The 20,631-nt window shown below is 41.3% G+C and overlaps 1 protein-coding gene across 1 annotated transcript in view; it reads left to right on the top strand.

Moving 5' to 3' along the window:
* The window catches only part of ERCC6 (ERCC excision repair 6, chromatin remodeling factor), a 1,256,800-nt gene extending 1,244,383 nt beyond the window's left edge, over nt 1-12,417 (top strand). Inside the window, exon 23 of the mRNA XM_044056771.1 lies at nt 11,417-12,417. Within this exon, the coding sequence (XP_043912706.1) occupies nt 11,417-11,848 (432 nt within the window). The 3' untranslated portion in view covers nt 11,849-12,417. The remainder of the gene's footprint in view (nt 1-11,416) is intronic.
* Nucleotides 12,418-20,631: the final 8,214 nt, after the last annotated feature.

The following is a 20,631-nucleotide window of genomic DNA, read 5'->3' as shown; positions in this document are numbered from 1 at the left end:
GCCAACGAATTGTTGATATTTGTTGTATATTTAGAAAATATTACTGATTTCCTAAGGTTCTCTACTAGTTATAATAATGATACCATTGCTTTTTTGGATATCACAATAAATAAGAATACACAAGGCAAATTAGATACAACCTTGCATAGAAAAGCTTGCTGGAGAAATCATTATTTGAATGCACGTAGTATGCATCCCAGGCATACTTTTCGTAATATTATTCAGGGGCAAGGATACAGAGTGGCTCGGTTATGTACAGATATTAATGTATTTCATAAAGAGAGTGATGTGTTAAATGAACATCTTTTGGAAAACGGTTATTCAAAGGAGAACTTAGAAAAAAGTATAGCTCTAGTACTACTACATAGGGATGACAGAGCCAGACCTTGGTTCTCTGGTAACAGTGAGCAAATGAAGAACAGGGTGAAGGCATGTTCCAACTATGATAAGAAGCCTAAGATAGTGTTACCTAAGTAATGTACAAGGGATTTGCAACATTTTTCAGCAAAATTGTAAAATTCTTAGAAGTGATTATCGTTTGAAGGATAGAAGAAGAATGTTGCAGAGAACTGGAGAATATTTGAGCAAGAGTACGATACTTTCATACAAGCAGCTTATGCAGATAGAGATGCATGCACCCAGGCATTCATTTTGTTAAACCTGGCAGGGTCAGAGGCCATAGAAAGAGAGCGTTTATTTGTGAATGCACCATCAGTATATGAAGGAGAAGGTGCAGACCACCATATTGTTGTGCAAGTTGAATCAAGGGAAGACCCCGAGTGTTTGAAGCACAAGTTTAGAGAGATGTGCAAACCCCAGAAAAATGTTACGTTAGAGAGAGATTTGTTCTACACAAGAGATCAGAAACCAGGGGAAACATTTGCAACTTGTATAACTGACTTGAGAAGCAGAGCTAAGGCGTGTCTGTTTGGTGATCTAAAAGATTAACTGATAAAGGACAGGCTTGTATGTGGTATTAATAGTGCTGCTGTGAGAATAATTTTACTTTGTGACAATGATTTAATGTTGAGCAAAGCCATAGAGTCTGTCAAATCCATGAGGTGACAGAAAAATATACAAGTATGCTTGTGAGTGACAAAAGCAGGGTTTCTGTTGGCTCCAGAGCACATGTAGACAGTATGCAATACGTGACAAACAAGAACAGCCCTAAGCACATGGCAGCCACAGGGATTTCCAAAGAAGCTACGAGGTTTTCTAGAAAATTCCAGGAAAAGTGCAAGCTTCAGCGCCAGCTCAGTGCAACACAAGTGTTAATCAGCAAAACCCAAATCTAAATCTAGATTTGTTAATTGTCACAATTGTGGGGCGAATCATGAGTCCAAAAGAGATAAGTACTTAGCATTTGGTCAGCAATGTCACATGTGTAAAAAATGGAACCATTTTAAGCCTCACACAGTTGTAAAGAAAGGTCGCACAAAGAAGCAAGTTGATCAAGTAGAACCAAAACAGTCAGCTTTCTATTTAGATGGTGTATCAGTGCGTGGTGAAAGAGCTGATGCAGCACACTTGTTGACAAGAAATGAAGTGTTTTGTACAGTCTGGATTAATGGAAAATCCACAGAGCTCAAAGGAGACACTGGGTCGAAGTGCAGCATTATATCAGCAGATACTTTTTGCAAAAGTAAGAACTAACGGACAACTCAGTGTAATCAGTAGGGCGAGACTTGTTGCTTATGGAGGTGAGGAAATTCAACCTGAAAGTTCAGTGATACTTTCATGTTATTTGGCTGAGAACTGTTGCAGCTTGTTATTCTATGTAGTCCGAAGGCCAGTGCAATCCTAATTCAGTGTCAGACAGTTTAAGAATGAATCTGTTTTATTTGCTAAAGAAGTTCATCATGTAAGTGCAGTTCTGAGTTCCAATTTCTTCAAAGCCATTTTCGTAAAGTATGCTGATGTTTTCAGTGACAAATTGGGCAAGCTTCCAGTTGTATATTCCATGAAGTTAGACCCAGAGATCACTCCAGTAGTCAGACCAACAAGCAAGAAGAGTTCCAATAGCTATGCAAGATAAAGTAAAAGCTCAGTTGGATAAAATGGTGCAGCAAGGTGTGATTTGTGTAGTCACAGGACCAACTGAATGGGTTTCGTCCATGGTAGCTGCTCACAAGAAAGGCTCAGATGAAATCAGGATATGCGTTGACCCAAGAGATTTGAACAAAACATTAAAAAGACCATATCATCCAATGCGCACAGTTGAAGAAGTTGCAGCTGTAATACCGAATGCCACTGTATTTTCTGTTTTGGATGCAAAGAGTTTATTTTGACAAGTGATGCTAGATCGCAAATCCTCATTTCTAACTACTACTGGTACTCCATTTGGTAGATACAGATTCCTAAGAATGCCATTTGGAATAAATTCTGCAAGTGAAGTTTTTCAGCATGCAGTGGAACAAATTTTTTCAGGTTATCCTTGTGCCATAATAGTAGACTGTTAGTGGGAGGCAGATGTGAAGCAGAGCATGACCGAAACCTCAAGAAAGTTCTAGACAGAGCACATGAATTAAACTTAAAGCTCAATCCTCTGAAGTGCAAATTTAGACTTCCAGAAGTTACATAAGTAGGACATTTGTTTACAAGTACAGGGTTGAGATCAGACTTGACCAAGTAAGTAGGACATTTGTTTACAACTACAGGCTTGTGATCAGACCCGACCAAGTAAGTAGGACATTTGTTTACAACTACGGGCTTGTGATCAGACCCGACCAAGCAAACAGCTGCTCTAAAGATATCACCGCCAGACAATGTACAGAATTTACAGCATTTTCTGGGCATGGTCAACTATTTAGGTAAATTTATACCAGATTTCAGTGAGTTAGCATCTTTAAGAGAGCTAACACACAAAAATGTTGCATGGTCATGGTTGGAACATCATCTGAAGGCATTTGAAGACCTTAAGCAGAAAATTGCCACCATCTCGCGGTAGTGGTGCTGTGGTAGCATTGCCACCTCACAGCAAGACGTTGTCCCGTTCAATTCTCAGCTAGAGCGTCTTCTGTGTGGAGGCATGCGTGAATGGGCATGCCTTCATTGAAGGTTGTACATCAGGGCTGGTAACTCGGCACGTAAAAATCCACTACCAAACATTAGCGGACCGGAGTTCCGCTGTGGCGACCCCTAACCGGGATAAGCCGAAAGACACAACAACAAGCAGAAAATTGCCACCCCACGTACGTTAAGATACTGTGATGTGAACAAACCAGTTATTCTTTCCTGTGATGCTTCAAAATTTGGCCTAGGTGCAGTCATACTTCAGGAGGGCAGACCAGTAGCCTATTTATCTAGAACACTAACCCAAATTGAGATGCAATATGCTCAAATTGAGAAATAGCTTTTGGCTATAGTATTTGCATGCTCCAAGTTTCATGATTTTATTTATGGTTGAGCTATTCAGATTCAAACTGATAATCAGTCTCTACTTACTATTTTAAAGAAGCCTATGCATTCTGCTCCAGCGAGATTGCAAAGAATGGTGCTCAGATTGCAAAAGTACAATTTCAAATTGGTCTGCACTAAAGGCAAGTTGCTTTACTTGGCTGATACTTTATCCAGATCTCCTAGAAACACAGCAGAACAGCTTGACGCAGAAACTTTTGACTTTGTTGTGATGTCAAAGTGTAATTTTTCCGCCACTACACTTGATGAGTTAAGAGATCACAGTCAGACTGATCCAGTTTCACAGAAGCTCAGTCATTATATTAATGTCAGATGGTCATCAAAGCAATCTAGTGGTGCAAGCGTATTTTCCTTACAGAGATGAATTGTTGATGGAAGATGGCATTATTTTCAAAGGTCCTAAAATTGTTGTTCCTGCTTCCTTACAACAAGATTATATTCAAATTTTGCATCGTGGTCACCCAAAATCCACATCCACAAAGAGAAGAGCAAGAAAATTCATATTTTGGCCTATATTATCAAAAGGCATTGATAGTTTTTTCGTCTTGTTCAGTATGCAATAGTGCTAGACCGCATTTGCAAAGAGAACTGCTTCATCTAAATCCAATTCCTGAACTACCTTGCTGTACTGTAGCAACTGATATCTTTGAATGGAACACTCGACACTACTTAGTTTTGGTAGACTCTTATTCAAATTAGTTTGAGATTAATCTACTGCCAGACTTATCCTCAACTACTGTTATTACTAAATTGAAACGTCATTTCTCAGTTCATGGTAGTCCACACAAACTTTTTCTGACAATGGTACTCAATTCACTAGCCAGTTGTTTCAGGGATTTGCAAAAGAATGGGACTTTGTACATATCATATAGTAGTCCTGAATATCCTCAGTCCAGTGGTCTAGCTGAACGAGCAGTACAAAATGCAAAGCAGTTACTTGAAAGGTCAAAGTGTGACAATGTCGATGTATTCTTGAATTTACTTAATCTCAGAAACGTACCACGTGGTGATATTCTTGGCTCATCTGCTCAAAGACTACTTTCCAGGCAAACTAGAACTACACTACCTATTTCCTCAAGTTTGTTGCAGTCTAAACCTAAGAACAATAAAACCATCAAGGCTCAATTGTTTAAGAAGTATAATAGCCAGAAATCTAGTTATGACAGATTGAGCAGGCTACTTCGTCCATTGAGGGAAGGAGAGACAGTACAAATCCAGGCAACGAAAGGTTTTGATCAAATAGGACAGATTAAACATCTGTGTAGAGCCAAGATCTTACTTAGTAAATTCTAAAGGCATGGAGTATAGGAGGAATCACAAACATCATCTTCCTGTACCAGAACCATCATCATTATTGAAGTCACAACATTGTATATATGATGCAAACTCTAAATCAAAGAATGAGTTTGACACTGTTTCCAGATCAGAATGTGTTCAAAAGTCTGATTCTGTTCCTGAAAGTGATTTGAACATTCCACAGGTCAACCATTTTGCAGAAACTGCCCTAGTTGCTAAGTCTAATTCCCAGTTTTATGCCACACGATATGGACGAGTGTCTAAACAAAGTGTGAAATACACAGCAACATGGACTTGATTGTACATACCTATAGGTTTAAGATTGTATAATGCATGTCTATAGATTATTTGTGATTTCTGCATGCCAGTCTCATAACAATTGTATGATCTATTTAATTTCCTTCCACTCTCATAATAACTACTTGGGATTCATGGTAGTCAAGGGCCTATCACTGAGGTTCCTCATGTGCTTTTTTACAGTATCACCTGTTTTAGAAGAGGACCCTTTCTAATGGGTCAGGGTCCTTCACCCTACTGTTAAGTGGCTCTTCTTCCAGCTGTAACTGTTGGAGTTCCCTATAATTTGGTCAAGTATATGATCCTATTACTAGTTTAGTAAGTTTAGTAATCAGCTGTGTTGTTTTTGAACAACTGGTTTCTGCACTCATGCATGTCTATGTAGCCAATGTATATATCACGGCATGCATAAGTACAGAATGGGAAAGCAGGTGTCTACAAGTTGAGAATTATACAGAAAAAATGCCAAATTCTGATTATTGGAGAAGCTGTACCAAACCAAGGATGCTTTATAGAGAATATTTTAACTCTGAAATGTTCTGCCCCATAAGAGTAAGGAAAATATTCTGAAGTTGTAACCTTGAGCTTAACAGACATCCCCCCATGCACTCATTTGCACTTACATCTCTGTTGTTTCAAGTATCTCAGTTATGGCCTTCAGAACTTCAGCAGGGACCCCTCGCCTATTAAAAAGATAACCATACAATAAGTACAACATTGCAAAGGGTTGGGCTGTCTGCCTCCCCTTGTCCCTCACATAAAGTCTCCAAAGAGGGTTTGTGTACACTTAGTTTGCTGCTCTCAAGCAGTCAGTGATGATTTTGCTCTTGAAACTGTAGTGGGACGACGGTTCTTCTGCAGAACTGTAACCTAGAACAGTTGGGTTCCAGGATATTATAACAAGAGGCTGAGTCTTTTGAGTTGCTTGAGCTTTCCCATCACCTCAGATTGTCCATTTCTGACAGAGCAGCTGGTGTTAAAGTACTTGCTGGTGCAAACTCTGTGACTCTTAGCCAGAGGCAGTAGATACTGTTCCATCCAAGGTGCAGGGAAGGTTTCTTATTGCAATCTGATCCTTATCCCTGGAAAGTTGTTGGGGTAGGACTTAACTATTTGTAGCTTTTACTGACTTATCTTGTCTTTTATATCAGTTGTGTGAAGATTCACATGGTCAGTGCTGGCATCCTTCAAGTTCTGATACCGCTGCTTTTGGATGGTACACAGTGAAAGCCTGTTAACAATTAAAAATCTGGGACTTGACCAAGGTGTCCCAGGATTTTGCTGTGGTTGGAGCATCACTTTCAGTACAAGTTGTTGCCATGCTGTCAATCTTTCATGCAGTCTCAGAAATTTTATCTAGACGTTAGTCAGGGTAAGAGAGGCCTCAGTAATAGTACAGCTGTTTAGTGTTCCCTTAATTGAATTAACTTGTTTCCGGGGGCATTCACACAGGAATCCCTTGTGATGGTATTGCCTTAGTTTTCATTTTGACTGCAGTCACGGGGTTGAGGAATAAGGATCAACTGCACCTCCCGGCTTCTGGAACACTTAATTCCATTTATAAGAAAGGTTCTGGGTTCTATAGAGCTGCATTATTCTGTTTTGCAGTGGTCGAGGTCATATCAGACAGATTGGTCTAGGACTGGACCATCTCCATAGGCTGCTTTACATTAGAAGGCTTGCTTCCAGCATTTTCATACTGTTTATTTTATTTCAAATCTCTTCCCTGGTGTGCAAGACTTTTTGCAACAGCTTGCACTGATCAGAGTTAGGATAACAGGCAATGAAAGAATATATTTACATAATTGTACAATGCTGTACCACAAAATCCCTTCTCAAATTATGTATCCTTAACATAGAAATACCATGGTGTCTCCTCTTATCACTTGAGAAATAACAATAATCCATTGAAATGGCTATCATGTTATTGTTCATTAATCTTTATAATTTAACTTAATTTTCTAACATCTACCTGCCTTTTGTCCCTGTCTACCAAATTTCATCTCTGTCACGTTAAACCCAGGAAGGATTAAAAAAAGAAAGGAAAAAAGGCATCAGTCAGTTGATCCACTAATTACCATACATTCTTAAGTGCTTTCGGTTTTATTTATAGGTTCATAGGTAGGTACTAGGCTATCGGCCCAAGGGCCTACATAAGCCTAGCCAGCAACGTTCCGTAGCTTACGCCACCCAAGAAAGTTATTTTCCTGTGCCACTGTCCAGCAGAGGCACAGAAGTGATCCCCGGGGTGTATTTCCTATTTCCCATCCACTCATCAAGATTTTTCTTGAAGAGTGCTAATGAAGAACTTTGCTTGACATAGATGGGTAGCTTGTTCCAGAGTATAGGAAGTCTCTGGGACAGGAATCTATCCCTTCAGCGTGTCCTGTTTATTGTGGTGACAAGGTTTAAGTCCCTAGAGCATGTAGCCCGGAGGGATTGGGATTTCTTTAGGTGTAGCATGTCCAACAGCTCTGGGTTTGAGCTTTATATGTTAGACAGAGATCACCTCTGAGTAGGCGATATGCTACGGAGTAAAGCTGGAGTTTTTTGAGGCGGTCAATATAGGGCATTTGTTTGAGGCCAGTAATCCTCTTTGTGAGGTACTTCTGTGGCCTTTCCAGCTGCTGCAAATGTCTTGTGAGATACATTCCAAAAGGGGCGTTGTACTCTATAATGGGTCTGAGTGATGAGTAGAGGGGAACAATGACCTCTTTTTTCCTGGATGAGAACCCTTTTATAATGAGGTGTGCCACGTAGAAGGACTTCCTGACTACTGTGGCAATGTGACTATCAAAGGAGAGATTACTGTCCATCTGGGTCCTAAGGTCTCTTATCACGCATTTGGTGTTAAGTAGTTTGCTGCCTATGTGGTAGTTCATGGGTACAGAGTTTTTCCCAAAGGGAATGACACTGCACTTTTTTGGCATTGAGCTTGAGGCTATGGCTCTGACACCAGGCATCTGTCTCAGTGAGGCCCTTCTGTAGGATGTCCATGTCATTTGGGGACTTGACTATGGCTCCTAGTTTGCAGTCATCTGCGAACTTCATTAGCCAGAGGCCTTCTGTGTTAGCCTGTACTTCAGAGAAGTAGATACCAAACAGGAGAGGTCCCAGGATGGAACCCTGTGGTACTCCACTTGTCACTGCTTTGAGGTTAGATTTGGAGTCTGTAACTTTTACAGTGTGGGTTCTGTCAGTGAGCCATTTGGCAACCCATCTTGTTACCTAGGGATTTATACCTAGTTTAGCTATAATTTCAGAATGGGGGATGGTGTTCAAAGCCTTGGCGAGGTCAAGATAGGCTGTGTGAACCACCTTACCCTCATCCACGGCTTTGGTGACTGCCTCAAAGAAGTCGATCAGGTTCAGGAGGCATGATCTGCCTTTCACAAACCCGAACTGGGTGGGATCCGGAGTTTGGAGGTTATCAGTGTCTTTGTTTATGAGTTCCATGATGATATGTTCCATGGCCTTGCAGACCAGGCTCGTCAGGCTAATAGGCTGATAGTTTCTGGGATCAGTGGTGACTCCCCCTTTGTGTAGTGTGTAACTGTTGCTGTGCGCCATTCAGTGGGCACAAAGCCTGATGCGAGGCTATTATTGAACATGGTGCTTAAGTGGGGAGCCAGTTCATTCTGAAGTTCATGTAAAACACAGCCTGGGATGTTGTCCGGTCCCGTGGACGCTATGTTTTTGGCTTTAGAGAGTGCAGCCTTTACTTGCGTAGTTGTGATTACAGGGACTCTGCATTCTTCCTGTATAGATATGGGCCCTTTAGATCCAAGTATTTAAACTTTGCTTGTGACATAAATATGACATGCTGACAAGACAGATGTGTGTCTTCAAGGATTGTCACTCTCTGGGATCATTTTCCCATTCATTTGAAGTAGAGTCCATCCCAAACCTATTCAAACATAACCTTAACCATTTGATGGGAAGTCAGAAATTCACCCCGGTCTGGCCCCCATGTCTCTGGTAGAGAGAAGCCAACGGTAAATATTCCCTAACTAACACACCCCTCACACACATACACACACACACTAAACTTTTAGCAACCTCCTAACTAACATACCCCACTAAATAGATGCCCATGTTACATGGTAATACAGTTGGGTTGGAATGCATGGCTACACTTATAAAGGCCCTGGTGGTGGTTGACCTAGTATATGCCTATGAATTTATGTCAAGTTGAATAAGTAACGGGCACAAGATGACCATTATCTAAGGATTACTTGAGAAGGGAGGGACTAAAGGCAACTGTATTTAGCTGACAGCTGATGTTTGCACATGTGCAGTGTTTTATTCTGTTTGGCAGAATAGTTATGCTAGCATAGTTTATTTTAGAAGTGCCCTCAGAGTAGTATGGTATAAGAAGAAAAAGTTAATAAGTGGGGGCAGTAATAATAGGCCTGAAATTGCCATATGATTGAAGGCTGTGTTTGGTTGATTCACCAAACTGGAATGGGTTATCAACAAGAAAATAAGAGATATAGTTGGCTTATTGATTGAAACAGACAAGTAGAAACCTTGAGAATAGTCAACATGTTGAAAAGGGACTGTAAAGTGAGAAAGTAGAAGGAAGGGACCAGAAATGAATGTATAAGTAAAATATGAGGTCTGAAAAAAAAGAATGAAGAAATGAAGCTGGCAGTAAATGCAGCATAGACGTTCTAAAGGTGGTGTGCTTTTAATTCTAAGGATATTGAGAAGTTATACCATCCTAGGTCATGAGACATGACAGAGAAGTAAAAAGTTCTGAGCTCTGTTAGTGGAGTCATTTTGGATGCATAAACTCTTATTATTTTCTTAATCCATCTTAGCCTGTCTGTCAAGCTGCCACAGTCTCCTTTTTACCTTTCGTTGTTTTGCTGTGTCCCCCTCAACACCCCACATTCCCTCAGAGAAAATTCTTGCCCCTCCAGAGTAGTGATTAACTTTATTAAAAACACAGCTTACTGGTGGAGAGCAGAGGCAAGAGTTTGGGAGCTCTGGAGTCATGAGGTACAGTTGATCGATGTTTTTTTTTTTCAGCTCCGCACTCCTCATTCAGTGGCTGCTGAAAAGCCTACTGCTATATCGAGGAATGCAGTGCTGGAGGCATGGGTGAGTACCTCCACATACCTGGCCCATTTACAGACTGACATACAGTCGCTTTTGGTCTATGCATAAGGCAGCTCTCATTCTTCAGCAGGTATTTCTCCTAATAGAGACTTTACTTCCCCCTCTGTGGGCTGGCATCATTCCCTCACTTCCCTCTCTGTCTCCCTAGTTGGCCTCCTCAGCACCCAGGCATTCTAGCTGGACCTCGTTCACCTTTGTTGCAGATTGTGACTTCATCCCTCTGCATCATGAATCTGCCATCATATCATTGAGTGTACAAACCTGATAAATCCAAATCTCAGTAAAATTGTGTTTAATGAAAGGCTGATCTTTAGATTTTCATTTGCTTTGTAAAAGATGGGTAAGGTAGAAAGGCCACCAAACACTGTTTTTCAAACTGGCCAACAAGTGCATAACTTTTGCTTTTAGCCTTATACCAGCATTGAGTTTCTGTTGGCTCTACCACAAATCTTTTAGTGCTGTGACTAAGTAGGCATCGTTTTGCATTTGTGCACAGTGTTACAAGTTTAAATCTTTTTTCCAGAGGTGGAGCTTGTTTTAGTGGAATGGTTTTCTAGGGCATTTGGGAATACACTTTCATGTTAAGTATTCTATCCAACCTGTCTTGCTGCAAGTGTCTCAAAGGAAGGTAGTGTATTTATACAAGGCATTTATTTTAACAGTGGACTTGCAAAGCTGTCTAGACACCTGTTTATTTTGGGGATGACTGTGAAGGTTGTGTGATGTGAAAATAATCTTTTTATTGCATCCTAGGTAAAACACAGAGATAAAAATAAGTATACTGGAATACCAAAACACATAATAGACATCATCAGCAATTTAGCAGCACAGCATAGCATGTTATCATGAAACTATTGAATATATACAGTGTCTATTACTTCTTAAACAATAGTTTCTCAGTTTGTTACAGGGAACAGTAAATATTTCTGAGCACTGTGTTGTATGTGCACTGCATCAGCGGTGATACTTGTGTTTTGGTTATTGCTGTGGTATTTTCCTTGTCATGTGTTTCCCCAACCTATTGTCATAACTAGCTCTTATGAAAGACCTAAAGACAGATTAGAGGGAGAACCATCTGTTTTTAAGAAGCATGTGCTATTGCTAGCATGTGGAAGTCCATATGGTTAAGGAACCTACTATATGTGCACTTGTGTATACGCACTGTATGTATATGTATATTTCATTAATATGACTGTAACATGCATAGATGCATGTGATTACTGTTTAAATTGTGCCTGTCTGTTATATAAAACATTCCTTATTTCTTTCTGTTGTTACTCAGGATGCTGAGGTATTAAAGAAGGGAGATGTAAAGCACAGTGCGCACTTCAGTGGGGAATCAGTGGAGGAATGCCCTTCGAGTTCCCTGAGCTCTGCATCATTACTGGCTAAAATGAGGTCACGCAACCACCTAAGTTTTGCAAAGAAAACTCAAGAACAGTTGGATGAAGAGGACCTCAATACTTCACAGTCATCTAGTGAGCCAGTAGTGCCAACAGAACACGATGAGTTGTTGGTAGATTTGCGAAATTTCATAGCATTTCAGGCCCGTATTGATGGGCAGGCCAGTACTCAGGAAGTACTACAAGAATTTGAACCAAAGCTATCACCTGCTCAGTCTGCTGTCTTTAGAGAACTACTCAGGAACTTGTGCACCTTCCACAGAAACCAGGATGGGAAAGGTGTTTGGAAATTAAAACCAGAATTTCGGTGAACATTTTTTTGGGACCATTACTTTTTTCCAGTAAATGATGCTGCTATTGTTATTATAACAATTTGTAATATAAATTATTAAACTAAATGGTTCAAAAGGCTTCTGCCTGGTACATCTGTTCAGTACCAGAAGTGGTGCTTTGTGTTAAGACACAGGGCACCTACTGCCATTTAAGACCGTCTTCCATATTGGGTGGAAAACTTTATACTGCTGTGTTTAAGAGTACATGTTTTAGCCTACAGAGAGGGGAACAACAGTAAACCATTGATTACAGTTTTTCTTATAGAAGAGTTCAAAAATAAAACTGTAAACTGCTTTTAATATGAAAAAAGTAGTTGATTGGTAGCAATCATTATAGGGTAAACACATGGCATCAGTTTTGTATTATAATACGGCTTTAGTGCAGAAAAAACAGTAAAATGTGATAAACTGCCTTACACTTTTTGGGGGGTATATCACGCTGTTAGTTCATTGATGGCATTGTAACTACAGGCCTTCACAGATGGCTCATGTAAGCAAATATGTTTTTCAGGTAAATAGATGCAGTCCAAATCATTTAATTCAAAATATTTCCAAGTCTCAGTTTCTTCATTTGAAGCACATTTGTTCCATTTCAGGTTCATAGATTTAGACTATAGACTTTGGTCTTTATAGTTATACCTAACTGTGCAACCCATCCCAATTTTATCCCCAAGTACCTTGGATGCCTGTATGATGGGGTATGTTAGTAAGGAGGTAGTTAAGGGTTATGTGCAGGGCAGAGGGGATATGTTAGCAAGGGATTAATTTACTTAATGTCAGCATCTATCCATCAGAGATATGGGGGCCAGACCAAGGGGAGTTTGTGATTTCCCATGCAATGATCAAGGTTTTGGTTGAATAGGGTTAGGAATGAACTGTGTTTCAGGTGGATGGGGAGTTTATTCCAAAGTGCAGAGACCGTTTGAGAGACATATTGGTCTCGCCATTGTGTTCTGTTTTGTTGCAGCTAAAGTTCAGGTCCTTGGAGCTAGTGTTTCTGGTGCTGTTTGTTTTGTAGATGTGCAAGAGAGCCATCAGACCTGAGGATGCCTTTTATGCCAGGCTCAAATCACCTTTCCATAAATTGGAGGAGACTGAGTACAGAGAAGGGGCCTTAAGATTATCTGTGTAGGACAGGGTATTCATACCTTGGATTTTCCTAGTGAGGAAATTTTGAGGATGTTCCAACTGTTGCAAGTGCCTGGTCAGGTACATGCCAAAGGAGGACATTGCATTCAGTGATGGGTCTGATGAGGGCTGCTGAGTAGAGTGGTACAATAACTTCCTTAAATCTGAATGCCATATCCTTGCTTATTATTTGGGTGACAGAATGATTGACCAAAATGTAGCCAAGATAATAAGACAAGGATCAGATTACCATCTACATATGTTCCCAGATCCCTAACTGTGGGGTCAACTCTTAAGAGTGGTTTATTGATGAACTAATTAGCTTGAGTGGAAGATTTCCCAAAGGGCACAATAATGCATTTCTTCAAGTTGAGTTATAATCCATGGCTTTGTCACCAGTAATATGTTTGTGTTAGACTCTCTTGTAGGATGCCAGTGTCCTGGCAGAATCTATGATAGCTCCCAATTTACAGTCGTCTGCAAACTTGGTGAACCGGAGGCCTTTCTCATTAGCCTTGACTTGCAAGAAATAGATGCCGAACAGGAGCAGGCCCAACATGGAGCACTTTGGTACTTCGCTAGTGACCGGTCTCCTGGTGAAGGTGGTCTCACTGCTCCAGCTTCTTGGGTTCTATCTATGGGATAGCCAACAATCTAGCTGGTTATGTAAGGATTTATGCCTACTTCTGAAAGTTTGTCAATAATACCGATGTGGGGTATTGTATTGTACTGAATGGCCTTAGTGAAGTCGATAGGCATCATTTTCTCCTCACCATAGGCTTGGTGACCCTCTTGAAGAAGTCTAGCAGGTTGAGTAGGCAAGACCTTCCCTTAACAAAGCCAAACTGGGATAGGTCCAGTGTCTTTGTTGATCATTTCCATGATAGTTCGTTCAGTGGATTTGCATATTGGACTTGTCAGACTGAAGGGTCTGCAGTTCCTTGGATCAGTTGATGGCCCATCTTTATGAAGAGGGATGACCATTGCTGCCCTACATTCACCTGGCACATAACCTGTTTTGAGGCTGTAGTTGAAGAATGCCTCAAGTGATCCTACTATATCATGCTGTAGGCTATTTAAGAGGCAACTGGTGATGTTGTTGGGGCCCACTGAATCAGTGTTTTTGACCTTAGCAAGCACTGCCAGAACCTGCTGCTTGTTGATATTTGGGGGGGGGGGGGTTAGGCTTGAAGGGATTTCACAGGGGCAGTGAGGGGGGAGTGACAGTTGTGCCATTATGACCATGTTGGCACAGTGTTGAGTGTTACTTTTAAGGTTCTTGGCATAGCTGAAGAAGACCTTGTGATTGTCTTTAGTGTGGATGGATATCCTGACCTCTTATTTGGCCTTGTTGAACTTTTTTAGACCACGTAGTTTCTTGTTTAATTGAATCAGAAAGGTCTTATCTCTGAGAGTTGCTCTTTCTGATTTTGGCCATTACTTTTTTCTTTTGTTATATACCCTGGTTTAAGTAAAGATTCCACAAGTGGGTTTTGTTTTTGGTGTTAGATTTGGGCTTGCTTCTGGTAGTTACAGCAGCCTCAGGTCAGCCGTTTGCATGTTTGTACAAGATTTCTGTGAATAATTCTACATAGGTTTGCTATGTTCTCGGGGTTTGTGAGAGCCATGCATTTTGACAAAGACAAACTGTTTAGTAGGATGTAGTTTGCTTTAGAACAGTTCCTAAATGTCATGGGTTTATTTAGGTTTTCCGAGTTTGTTTATTTTTAAACAGCCTTGCGGTCTTACCTCACCAATGAGAAAGTGACACGGGAGGGTGCAATGCTTTCCCATTTTGGTAAGTACTAGGTCCAGTATATTTAATCCTCTGGTTCGAGTGTGCACTATCTGGTCCAGGGTGTTCATGTTGATAAATTCCAGGAAATGTTGTGCCTGTGAATTAAAGGCAGTATATGTTTCCCATTCTATAGAGGGGTAGTTAAAGTCTTCCATAAATACTGCATTTGGTGGAATGGTGGGCACCTCTAGTAGAGATCTAGGTAAGAACTGTGAGCTTCCTTGGTTGTAGAGGATGACCTGTAGCTGGCCAGTTCCTGGTAAGGAACCTTGCCTATGGAGACTCGGATGTGGATGAACTCCAATGCATCATCCTGTTTAACCAAGCTGAGCTTTGTATTTGTTGCTAACATAGATTAATACACTTCTGCCTTTAGCCCCCTGTCTGTGCTGCTGTTGGCCTTATTATGTGGAAGGCACTGTAGCCTTGTACTGCTGGAGTACTTTCTGCAGCTTTTATGCCAAATCTTGGTAACAGCAGATATGTCCACATTTTGCAGAGTGAAGAGAGCTTGTAGGGTGTGGAGTTTCTAGTTTAGGCTCCTAGCATTGAACAGTAACACTGCAAGGTTGTTTTGAGGGTTTTTTTTTTGTTTGCTATGTTGGTAATTTTGTCATTTTTGCATTGTCTAAAAGGGTTCTAAGAGTGAAAATAAAGTTTTAGCCAGTATCCGAAAGCCAGGGCCAGGGGGTACAGACCATTTTTAGCAAAGCAATGTGGTCTGTTAACTATGCCCTCACATGTTGATAAAGATCGGATTACCCTGGAGTGACACCAGAGACAAAGCCAGTTGTTAAAATCAATCAGTTTCTGTTCATACTGTGGCATCATCCTTGTGTAAAGGTAGAATACTGCTCAGTGCAAGACATGTACCTATCTGTGACATATATTTAGAGCGATCCATAAGCTTAAGTTTTTTTATTTAAAGGTAGATTTTATGTGTATATTTTATATTTATTGGACAGTTATTTAAATATTTGTCATTTGCTTTCTGGGTTGTTTGATACTCTTCATCCCTGTCCTTTTGATCTAGTATTGAGAATCTTCCATGATGAGTCCCTATTTGGGTTTGACTTCTGTATGAGTCATACTTTGACATGTTTTTCTGTAAAGTACCACTTTTGGGAATGTCTGTGGTGCCAGTCAGATGTACTCATGTAATTCACTGACTATGAAACAAGCGTATCCCCAGAACCCCTTAGTTTTTAGTGGCTACTTCCACAGTTTGGGTCTCACTTCCATCTGTTATCACTTACACGACTGCTTTTACATCCCTAAACATCAGCACAGTTAAATATCCATATGTCCAGCAATTTGTCTTAGGGGAAGAGCATGAAGCTAACAGCTTCAAAAAGGCTCACTCTAGTATGAAGAGTGTAGAAGGCTGAAGATTTAGACTTGCTTCCAAAGCTTGCCAATCTTCGAGTGCTAATTGCATGGGTACTGACAGGAGGTCCTCCTAACAGTCCTAGACATAAGTTGGAGTGCTGATATAAGGACAAACACTCAGGTGAGCAAGTCAGGGCCTGGTATTTCCTCCTACAGGTAATTCTGTTGTCCAGCTGGCCCCCGGCCCAGCAGGTATTGAGCTCACCATCGGCTATCTGAGCCAGGTGCCGCAACTCATTTCCTACTTCACTGGAGGATAAGAAGATTGGAGATGCATATCTCATACTGGCCCTTAATAGTATATGCTAAGGTTTTTGTGCCAGCTTGCCCCTAGATGGCCATCTAGAGCCTTATTTTAACCAGGCCGTTCCATACCACGGTTACTGTTTCAGAATCTAATCTTCAAGCAGATATTTGATGTCTGGTAAGCATTTAAGACTTAATTTGGGGAATGCACCATTAGGGAGTTTAATATGAAGCCAAGATAGTCTTGCCACTGGTTTTCACAACTGCATGCTGCCTTCATTTGGCATAGAGTTGAGCTTCAGTTCTGCTCTGTTCTTGTGGTAGCCTTCACATGATACTACATACTTAATTGTGGAAGTAGTATGAATGCTATTATCTTTGGTATATCTCTCTCACTACAACACTGGTCATAAATCAGCGCATTCTGAAGCCATTGTTTTTGACAAAAACAAGAATAAAGAGTTACACCCACACATACATCCTCCTCGCCACCTTTTCTGTAGGGGTCGTCAGTCTTAGGAATAGCTTGAGCTGGCTTTCAGCCACAATCCCCCCTTCCCCCGCACTCTCAGAAATGCTTGGCCTGGTGAAGAAGCCTGAGGAAACCCCTTCAGCTTCCAGGAAGGCAAATTATTTTTACATGTCCTTGCGTTGGTGGGTGCAGCAACTAACCTAGCATCCTGTGCCAGCTCCACTGTGATGTCTTCGGTACAGCATAGGTCACAGAGTTCCCAACATTTTGCTACCTCACCACTAGGCAAGAGGTCTGAAGTTCTAGCCAGTGTGGTAAGAGAGTATACTTCTTTGCTTCATTTGTGGCTAATGGCAATTATGGCACTTAGCTGATTTTGTTATGTTTCAGTTCCACCTGCTGAGGGAAAACTGCAAAAATCTTTAAGAACTTTCCTCAGCCTGACCTTAGTAAGAATCTTGTTGAGACTCTGACTTTGGTTTCTACAGTGGTGTTCTGTGTGTCCTGCCACAAGTTTGGCTGTTCTGATGCTTTGGCTAGGGCTGCAATATTTTTCTTGCAGACCACAAGGCTGATACTCTTCTTCTTGAAGGAAGAGTTTAACACAAACCCAGATACTAATTTCTTGGAGTTTAGGGAGTGTTGTTTGGCCAGCCGGCTCCACACCTGGACAATGTCCTTCTAATGAGAAGTCAGGTTTTCACCTCTGTGGAGGTTCTTAATAATTCTCTCCTCCTTCCACTTCTTCCCTTTCTAGGCCTGGCCAGCTTCAAAAAGAGGGCTCTCTCCCTGCCAGATTAAGGCTGTTAAGCATTACATGGTTTTCCAAGTGCCAGCTTAGTGATCCATGTGGATGAATCTGCTGGCTGCTTTGGGTTGTGGGGGTGTCTCGGTTCACCCTGGCATGGAGAACCAACTCATCTCAAGGGGCACCTGGATTCTAAATGTGTCGGTCTAGGCCAAATACTGGAACTTCCCAGACCTCCCCAGAAAGAGCTTTACTCATGGATCAGTCTTTGTCAACAGAACCCTTTAAGAAAGCCCTAGACTTTGGTGCTGACTTAGCTTTGAAGTAAGGTTGTGGGGGGGGTTACTTCTGCCTTTTGGGGTCCAGACCAGGACAGACGGTTTTTATTCCATTCTGGATCTTAGCAACATTAACTGACACAATCATTACATTTGGTTTTGGATGGTTACTGGCTACCCTGCAAGGGTTTATAACTTTTCCACCTCAGGGAACCTGCATAGTTTCACTGGACTTGATTTAAATGCCACCATGGAAGCATCAAATAGAAAATACCATAAAGCAGTTAAGACAAGACGTATCACTATTAGAATACCGTAAAAGAGGGAATAAATCATAGAAATACTTAGATGTAATAAACGCAGTGTGAAGTAGCAAAGCAGGATAATGTCATACAGTATTGCAAATAATAAATTAATATCAAGACAGGCAAAAAAATAGAAGATATACAGATAAATATAAAGGAAAAGTACAAAATAAGCAATTCATTGATGGACCAAACCAGTTTTATATTGAGAACTTGGAAGCAAAGCAAATGGAATAGAAACATCCCCGAAAAAAAGAATACATAGACACGTTTTGGAGAAATGTCTATGAAGAGACTGTGGAGCATAATAAAGATGCTGAATTGTTAGAAAATTAAAAGAAACAGTAACGAGTTCTAATATAGAGGATATGAAATAACATGAGGTAATGGTCAGAGAAACAGAAATAAAATTAAGAAAAGCTCCTAGTTGGAAAACCCCAGGCCCAGATGCAGGACCTAACTTTTGGTTAAGAAAAAAATCATTCCATAAAGATTTAGCTCTGAGAAAAAAACTACTGTAGACCAGTATTACCTTCCAATGATATAAAAACTATGGAACTGATGCTGACAGAGTTTGTCATTTAGAAAAAAACTCAGTTATGAAAATAGAGCAAAAGGGTAACAAAAGAAAGTCACATTGAACAAATGGTAGTTTTATATGCAGAATTGTAAAAAGGGGAATACTCTAAATATGACAGAGATAGATTACAAAAAAATAAAAACATTTGACAGTATCCCATATTCATGCATAAAGGAATGCTTACAGATGTAAAAGGTATGTCCTAAGTTGGTCATTTACATTACAAATTCTGTAAAAACAAAAAAAAAACAGGGTGTGATACACTCATGGCAGAATGCATGTATATTGAAAGGCACAATAATGTGGCAAGACTGTTAATTGGGGATTGTTCAAACACAGTAATGTTGAACTAGTTGAAAAGATTTGAAAACATGAACTACAGAGCATTGTAAAAATAGTTTATATCACATAGGATCCCCCATTACTAACAGCTAAAAAAGTAGATGCAAGAAAACTATATATCTGAAGTAGTTAACTTCATTTGATTATCAACCTGTGGATTACGGATGCAATACGGATCCTAGCTGGCAGCTTCCCAAGTTAAAGATCTGAGCTCCAAGCTCCTCCCCCTTACCCATACTACACTGCAATCTCCTTCCAACCTTCAGATCTCGTTTGCCATGGCTTCGCCAAGATGTGATCTCTGAGCTCCAGGCAGGTAGAGTGGGATTTTTGATCTAACTTTAGCTGTGCACTTTGTCAGTGTGTGTGAGTGGTTCAGTTTTTCCCTTTGTTCTCCCTCAGGTTTACCGTAAAAAAAAAAAAAAGAAAGTTTAAAGTTGTAAACTTTACCCTAGTGTAGGCCTCCTCTTCTCACCCTTGGGGTGTGTGTGCGTACGCGTATTGCTAGTTGGCCTTGGCTAGTTGTAGGGTGGCTATTTCAGATTCTCAACAGCCGACCTTTGCTAAATTCACAGAGTGTGGCCATAAGCTGTCACCGGCCGATGGTCACACTCTGTGCGTGGTATGTTTAGGGGTTCCCCACCTTACTTCGGGCTGCAATATCTGTGCAGCCTTCAACTCTCAGGCTCTGTGGGATCGAAGGGCCAAGTTGATTCTGGCCTGTCTTTTCCCAGTGGAATCGGCGACGTCTTCAGCCACAGCTGCAGCTGTACAAGCTTCTGGTCCTCCTTCCCTGTCCGGGACTCCCACTCCCACTTCAAAACAAAGCAATAGAGAGGCCAGGAAGGAGAAGCACAAAGAGAAAGACAGGGAAAGAGAAAAAGAGAGAGATAGAGACAAGGAGAGGGGTCACAAGAGACCAACGGACTCGGATCCATCGGCCCCTCCTGCCAAAGTGGTCTCCACACCTGAAAAAGTTCCTAGGTTGTCTTCCCGTCCCGTCGGCTACGTTCTCCAAGATTCTCCCCAGAGCTGGAGGAGGAGACTCGGCCCGCTTTGAGGTTGTCCTCACATCGGCCCTCGCAGATCCATGAGAAGCCTCTCTGAATCTGACATGGACCGGTTGATGATAAGGTTCTTGCAGACTCAATTGCAGATGGGAGTGTTGCTGGCTCCCCCTCCTGCCGGAGCGAGGAGTTCAGCTCCGATGTTCGCCCTGATAGCTCCTTCTCTGATCCATCCCTGGGTTTCGGAGTCCCTGGATCCGAGGAGCCCCAGAGTCAGGGGGTCAGCACCGATGGTTCTTCCAACCTCGACGCCGGCCATGCCCTCGAGTTTGTCGCATCCTGTGTTGGTACCATGCTCTCGGAGCCGAAATCTGGGCATCGGATCTGAGGTGATGAGTGTGTCGTTGACTCCGTTGTGGTCAGGACATACCATCCCTCTGGGTCCGGCTGTTCTGGGCTCGGCTCTGAT

Source organism: Protopterus annectens, chromosome 14.part0 (genome assembly GCF_019279795.1).
Source record: "Protopterus annectens isolate FY-2018-M chromosome 14.part0, PAN1.0, whole genome shotgun sequence".
Taxonomy (NCBI): domain Eukaryota; kingdom Metazoa; phylum Chordata; order Ceratodontiformes; family Protopteridae; genus Protopterus; species Protopterus annectens.
The sequence above is the reverse complement of the archived record's forward strand: the minus strand, read 5'-3'. Positions and strand labels throughout refer to the sequence as shown.